Source organism: Mya arenaria, chromosome 7 (genome assembly GCF_026914265.1).
Source record: "Mya arenaria isolate MELC-2E11 chromosome 7, ASM2691426v1".
Taxonomy (NCBI): domain Eukaryota; kingdom Metazoa; phylum Mollusca; class Bivalvia; order Myida; family Myidae; genus Mya; species Mya arenaria.
Window position 1 is genome coordinate 30,875,652 of NC_069128.1, and position 8,024 is coordinate 30,883,675.

General features: G+C 40.7%; 1 protein-coding gene across 1 annotated transcript; it reads left to right on the plus strand.

Annotated features, from left to right (window-relative positions):
* Positions 1–3,907: 3,907 nt before the first annotated feature.
* Positions 3,908–6,141, plus strand: LOC128241070 (uncharacterized). The gene is made up of 4 exons (XM_052958054.1): positions 3,908–4,205; positions 4,883–4,903; positions 5,201–5,415; positions 5,779–6,141. The coding sequence occupies exons 1-4, from the start codon at positions 3,908–3,910 to the stop codon at positions 6,139–6,141; spliced, it is 897 nt and encodes a 298-aa protein (XP_052814014.1).
* Positions 6,142–8,024: the final 1,883 nt, after the last annotated feature.

An 8,024-nucleotide genomic window follows, 5' to 3' on the forward strand; every position in this document is an offset into this window, starting at 1 on the left:
AGAAATTCTGGTTAAGGTTTCGCATGCAAGCACACATAGGTCAGTATCTCAGCTACTACTTGATGTATTGCATTGAAACTTTATACAATGGTATTCAACCACCCAATGTAATTGAATAACCAAGATAGATAACTGTATTTTGCAAATAATTGCCCTTTATTATTAGACTTAAAAATTCTGGATGAATTTACATTTGTGTTTATATCCCAGCACATCGGCATTGTATTGCATTGAAATCTAATCTAACAGTGATCCATGCATGTTTTGCCAAAACTTTCCAATCCTTACACTGAAAAGCGGCGGAAAAGTCGAGCGTGCTGTCTCTGACACAGCTCTTGGAATTTGGTATTCTTTTTTACAATTATGATATCAACGGGTAAAACATTGTAGAATATTCTAATACTATAAACTGGGAAACCATTATGTGCTATTTTTTAAAGATAATGATGCCTGAGAAAGACAGTGATGAAATCTTTTACACACGTTAAATGATGTAGTATCAGTCTCGTAATAGTAAGTATTGATTCGGCTAGGCTTGTTTTGAGGTAATACTGAATATCTCGTTTTTGGATCATCTTGTGTCTATGTCCCTTTAATGTGTGTCTGGTGGGATCAGCCACTGGGACTGAGTAGGGGTCAATGCTAGTGCAATTTCTATCAAGGGTTTAATCCTCATATTGGGTGCACTTATCCATTAAGTTTTACCAACCCTTTAACAGTTGGTATAAAACTGTGTGAACACAGGGTATAGATTTCCAAAGTATTACATTAGTATTAAATTGGTTGGGTATGGGGGGGGGGAGTACTTTACCATTGAATTGCATTTTTGTATCATTTGGTTATGCAAAACAAATTGTAGTCATTAATGGTATTTAACCTAGACAATAAAATCATTCTAGATAATTTCTAAAGCTGCACTCTCACAGATTGAACGTTTTGACAACATTTGGTTATGGAACATGTAAATGCATTCAAACCATTCAAAATAAGACTGCTGACAAACAAGAGTCACAGATTTTTTAGAAGTTAATTTTTTTATGTTTAATGCATTTTTCTTAAACAGTAAGTTACGCTAAAAAGAGATAAAATATTAGTTTTCGAACTGAAATTTAAAAATCTGCAACCTTATTTTTTTGTCAGTAGTCTTTGATCACTGATTTGCAGATATTTACGCAAAAATTTGCTAATTCGAACAACAAATAAAAAAGCTGTTAAAATGGCAAATCTGTGAGAGAGAGTGAAGCTTTCGAATGTTTAGTGGTAATGGAGGGGAGGCGGGAGGGTGTGTGTGTGTGTGTGGGGGGGGTAGTTATCCATTATTTAAACGAGATTATATATCACTTTTAAAGCCTTTAATGAAAGTTATCATCTAGGCAATTAATAAACTGGAAGATCACTGATTGTGACCAGGCCATAACATAACTTGATTTTACGATGTCTGTATATATATCGACGATGCAGTTGGTTACATACAACTAATTATTAAAATCTGAAGTTACAAATTTATATGAATAATACATGTTAACTTTATATCATTTACTCAATATAAATATGTTTAAGTTGTATTTTAAAGTGCATTTATTGTGCTGTTTTTCTTTAAATGGCATATTGATTATTGCTGGGTCTTTCTCCCGTAAAATATGCATTAAATTCATAGAATTCTCAAATGAAAGAAATGACTCTTAACTAGTCCATCAAAGAAGCTATTTACTTAAAAGTAATGCAAATAATCTCAAAAGCATAAGGCCTTGATTGATTTCGTTTTTTTTATACCCCTGACAAACAAAGATTGAAGGGGGTATATTGGAGTCACCCTGCGGTCAGTTTGTCGGTTGGTCGGTCGGTCCATTGCAATTTACCTTGTCCGGAGCATAACTTAAAAACTACTGGATGGAATGGGATTAAACTTCATACAATGGTAGAGCATAATGAGAGGAAGTGCAGTGTACAATAACCATAACTATATTATTGCTTATTACTGAGTTATTGCCCTTTGTTACCTTTTTGTCCGGAGTATAACTTGAAAAATACTTGATGGAATTAATTGGAACTTCATACAATGGTAAAGCACAGTGAGAGGAAGTGCAGTGTTTAAGAACCATGACTCTACCTAAACTAATTACTAAGTTATTGCCCTTTATTTGATTTTTGCTCTCAATTATTTTTCCAGACAAAATTTGCAAACTACTTGATGGAATTTATCAAAAACTTCATATAATGGTAAAGCACAATGAGAGGGAGTGCAGTGCACAATAATCATAACTCTATTTAAGCTTATTACAGAGTTAGTGCCCTTTGTTATTTTTTCTTGTCAGGAGCATAACTTGAAAACTATTGGATGGAATTTAATAAAACTCATACAATGGTAAAGCACAATGAGGGGAAGAGCAGTGCACAAGAACCATAACTCTATTTCAGCTTATTACTGAGTTATTGCCCTTTGGTACTTTTTTTTCCGGTCCGGACAGTAACTTGAAAACTACTAGATGGAATAGCATAAAACTTCATACAATGATAAATCATAATGAGAGGCGGCATTCTGGGGGATTAATCACCTTCAGTGATAGCTCTAGTTTTTGCTGAAATTGAGGATTTTTTTGCAGGAAAGGCTGTTTTATTTCAATTCCAGTGTCGAAGCATAATGCTCCTTTTGGTATAAAATGTTTTGAAATAAAATAACTTAAATCTTGTATTATTGAAGCCTCGTGGGATTTTTCCCCAACTTAACAAAAGCTGGGGAAAAATCCTGCGGGAGGTTGAAAAACCCCATGTTTTTCTGCAAAAACCCCAATGGGGCTCGGAGTTGGCGGGTCAATTATACAAACTTCCAAAAACATTTCGCAAACAAAAAACACCAAAATCATGAAGCCTTCTAAGTAAGTTTTAGGCCAGTATTCGATTACAGCGTTTTAAAAGGGTACTTGAGTTTGCGAAATCTGGGATTTGCAAACACAAATTGGAGGTAACTTCAGTAGAACTACTTCAGCTGAAACAGCTGCCCCAAAGCTTGATACAAAAATCGTAAAAAGGGTATTGATCTTGTTATTGTTTGTGTTGTGGCAGTAGGTCCCATAAAATCTAAATCAACATTTTAGAAAGTGTTAATTTATTCTATTTTAAATGTATGTTGCCATAAGGCGAAAGGTGTCATGGAAGTTATGTCTTTATAAATTTAAATGTGCAATGGTGGTTCTTGTTATAGTAATGTGAGGTTACTGCATTATGTGACGTTTATTTTTTATTACAGTAACCATTGAATAATATAAGGTAATCAACACTAAATATGTTTAATATGTTTTTGTTTGATAAAGCTACTTGTTATAATTTTACATATAAACTCTTTATTGAAATAAATGACTGCATCTCAGTTCAATGTTTCAGTGCCCACTGAGCGGGGAAATGCCCAACTGTCCACTTGAAGTGATGACACATGCATTCTGGTTGGTTATGGGCGATAACTCACTGATGACAGCAGCTTGAAAGCTGGATTGAAGCGGGTGATCAAAGTGTATGAAATCAAGCACCTTTAGGTAAATATATAGATAATGCTTGTATTGATGACAAAAAGTGATCTAAGTGAATGAAACTTTACATTTTTTAGTTTTGGTAAAATTGTATAGATAATGAAATTCTAAATGGCTCATGAATATACAATAAAAGAAAAAAAAATATAACTATTATTTTTCAAAAAGATACATGATTTGATACTTGTTTTGATTATGCATACATTCTTAACTAAAATAAGAGACTCCAGCTGTTTCACTTTTTCAGCTACTGAACGCTACTAGACGTGTTTAACCATCCAACCGTAAAAGATGCCTCTTGCAGTGACGTTGGCTATGGGTGTACAGGCAATGAAGACGCAACAGCTGAACTTGACCAGGTTAACAAAGTCAATACAATGAGAATGAAATGGATTGTGATTTTGGTATTGCATTTAGCTGATGATTGTAATGTTGATGATTATGATGCTGATGGTGCTGGTGGTTGTTGTGATGATGGTGGTGGTGGATGTGCTTATGGTGGTGAGCTCGGTGTTGGTGGATGTGCTTATGCTGGGAAGCACGGTGGTGGTGGATGTGCTTATGCTGGGAAGCACGGTGGTGGTGGATTTGCTGATGCTGGGAAGCACCGTGGTGGTGGATGTGCTTATGCTGGGGAGCACAGTGGTGGTGGGTGTGCTTATGCTGGGGAGCACGGTGTTGGTGGGTGTGCTTATGGTGGTAAGCACGGTGGTGGTGGATGTGCTTATGGTGGTAAGCACTGTGGTGGTGGATGTGCTGATGCTGGGATGCACGGTGGTGGTGGATATGCTTATGGTGGTAAGCACTGTGATGGTGGATGTGCTGATGCTGGGAAGCACGGTGGTGGTTGATGTGCTTATGGTGGTAAGCACGGTGGTGGTAAATGTGCTGATGGTGGTAAGCACAGTGGTGCCACCACAGCGCGGTGGTTGTGGTGGTGGTCATGATGGTGGTGGTCATGTTGGTGATGAGCAAGATGGTAGTGGTGATTGTCATTATGGTTATGAGCACGGTGATAGTGGTGATGGTGATAAGCATGGTGATTGTGGTGGTGGTGGTAATGATGGTGGCGGTCATGATGGTGGTGGTCATGATGGTGATGAGCAAGATGGTAGTGGTGATTGTCATGATGATTATGAGCACGCTGATGGTGGTGATGGTGATGATGGTGATAAACACGGTGATGGTGATGGTGGTGGTCATGATTGTGGTGATTATGATGATGATGAGCAAGATTGTAGTGTAACACATTTATTAATATAATTTATGTGATATTTGCCTCTTTAATTATGATATTTATTTTAATTATATATAAGAGTTTTATGAGAATTAGTGACTGCATTGGTTCCATGTTTCAGTGACTGATGGTGGTGAGCACGGTAGTGGTGCTGGTGGATGTGCTGATGCTGGGGAGCACAGTGGTGGTGGATGTGCTGATGGTGGTGAGCATGGTGATGGTGGATGTGCTGCTGGTGGTGAGCACAGTTGTGGTGGTTGTGCTGCTGGTGGTGAGAACGGTGGTGGTTGATGTGCTGATGGTGGTGAGCATGGTGGTGGTGGATGTGCTGAAGCTGGGCAGCACGTTGGTGGTGGATGTGCTAATGGTGATGAGCAAGATGGTAGTGGTTATTGTCATGATGGTTATGAGCACATTGATGGTGGTGGTGATGGTCAAGATGGTGATGAGCAAGATGGTAGTGGTGACTGTCATGAGGGTTATGAACATGGTGATGGTGGTAATAAGCACGGTGATGGTTGTGGTGGAGGTCATGATGGTGATAACAAGATGGTAGTGGTGATTGTCATGAGGGTTATGAGCACGGTGATGGTGGTGAAGGTGATAAGCACGGCAATGGTGGTGGTGGTGGGCATGATGCTGATGAGCAAGATGGTAGTGGTGACTGTAATGATGGTTATGAGCACGATGATGGTGGTGATGATGATGATGGTGATAAGCACCGTGATGGTGGTGGTCATGATGGTGATTAACAAGATGGTAGTGGTGATTGTAATAATGGTTATGGGCATGGTGATGGTGGTGATGGTGATGATAGCTATAAGCACGGTGATGATGTTGGTCATGATGGTGATGAGCAAGATGGTAGTGGTGATTGTCATGATGGTTATGAGCACGGTGATGGTGATGATGGTGATAAGCATGGTGATGGTGATGGTCATGATTGTGATGAGCAAGAATGGTAGTGGTGATTGTCATGATGGTTATGAGCACGGTGATGGTGATGATGGTGATAAGCATGGTGATGGTGGTGGCCATAATGGTGATGAACAAGATGGTAGTGGTGATTGTCTTGATGGTTTTGAGTTAGGTGATGGTGGTGGTGGTGGTCATGATGGTGATGAGTACAATGGTGGTGGATCTCATGATGGTGATAGATACAATGGTGGTGGTGCTCATGATGGTGATAAGTACGATGGTGGGCGTGCTCATGATGAGGATAAGTACGGTGGTGGTGGTGTTGATAAGAATGCTGCTGATGGGGGTGGTCATGATGGTGATAAGAACGATGGTGATGGTGCTCATGATGGTGATAAGTACGATGGTGGTTGTGCTCATGAAAATGATAAGCATGGTGGTGGTGAGGGTGGTGATGGTTGAGATAGTGATATGTACGATGATGGTTGTACTTATGATGGTGATAAGCACGGTAGTGATGGTGGTGGTAATGGTGGTTGTAGTGGGGATGGTGGTGGTAACGGTGGTGGTGGTGGGTGTGATGGTGGTGGTGTGGTGATGGTGATAAGTACGATGGTGGTTGTGCTCATGATGGTGATAAGCGAGGTGGTGGTGGTGATAAGTATAATGGTTGTTGTGCTCATGAAGGTGATAAGTACAATGGTGGTTGTGCTCATGATGGTGATGAGCAAAGTGGTGGTGGAGGTGTTCATGATGGGGATAAGTACGACGATGGTTGTGCTCATGATGGTAATAAGCACGGTGGTGCTGGTGATGATGGTGGTGATGGTGATAAGCACGGTGGTGGTGGTTGTGGTGACGATAAGTACAATGGTTGTTGTGCTCATGATGGGGTTAAGTACAGTGGTGATGGTGCTCATGATAATGAGAAGGATGGTGATGCTGCTTATTATGGTGATAAGTACGATGGTGGTTGTGCTCATGATGGTGATAAGTTCGATGATGGGCGTGTATGGTGGTGATGATGGTGGTGGTGGTGATGATGATAAGTACGATGGTGGTGGTGGTGGTCATAATGGTGATAAGTACGATGGTGGGTGTGCTCATGATGGTTATAAGTACGATGGTGGTGATGGTGCTCATGATAGTGATAAGTGCAATGGTGGTTGTGCTCATGATGGTAATAAGTACGATGGTGATGGTGCTCATGATGGTGATAAGTACGATGGTGGCTGTGCTCATGATGGTGATGAGTACAATGGTGGTTGTCCTCATGATGGTGATGAGCAATGTGGTGGTGGAGGTGTTCATGACGGGGATTAGTATGACGATGGTTGTGCTCATTATCGTGATAAGCACGGTGGTGCTGGTATGATGGTGATAAGCACGGTGGTGGTGGTGGTGGTGGTGGTGGTGTCGATAAGTACAATGGTGGTTGTGCTTAGGATGGTGATAAGTACAATGGTGATGATGCTCATTATGGTGATAAGGACGATAGTGGTGGTGCTTATGATGATGATTAGTACGATGGTGGGTGTGCTCAAGATGGTGATAAGTACGATGGTGGTGCTGCTCATGCTGGTGATAAGTATGATTGTGGGCGTGCTCATGGAGATGATAAGCACGGTGGTGGTGGTTGTGTTGGTGGTGATAGTGGTGATGGTGGTGGTGGTGGTGATAAGTACGATGCTGGTGGTGGTGGTCATGATGGTGATAAATACGATGGTGGTTGTGCTCATGATGATGATAAGTACAATGGTAATGGTGCTCATTATGATGATAAAGACGATGGTGGGTGTGCTCATGATGGTGATAAGTACAATGGTGGTTGTGTCATGATGGTGATGAGCATATGGTGGTGGAGGTTTCATGATGGGGATAAGTACGACGATGGTTGTGCTCATGATGGTGATAAGCACGGTGGTGCTGGTGGTGATAGTGATGGTGGTGATGGTGATAAGCACGGTGGTGGTGGTGATGATTGTTGTGATGGTGATAATCACGGTGGTGATGGTGGTGGTGGTTGTGATAATGGTGGTGGTTGTTGTGGTGATGGTGGTGGTGGTGATGATTGTGATAAGCACGGTGGTGGTGATGGTGGTTGTGCGTATGATGGTGATAAGTACGGTTAAAAAATATATATTAAACGGAAAAAGGTATCGGCGATACTAGTTACCATTTCCTACCTTCTTTTGAATGGACAAAGTGAGTCTGTGGCCAAACAATTGCTTCATTGCTAATTGCTGCATGTTTGAAGGTGAACTAAGTAGATTTTGCATAGATCATATGCGAAATAAGTCTACAGAGTTTACAAGCCTGACTGGTGGTTTAAGTGCATGTTGTTG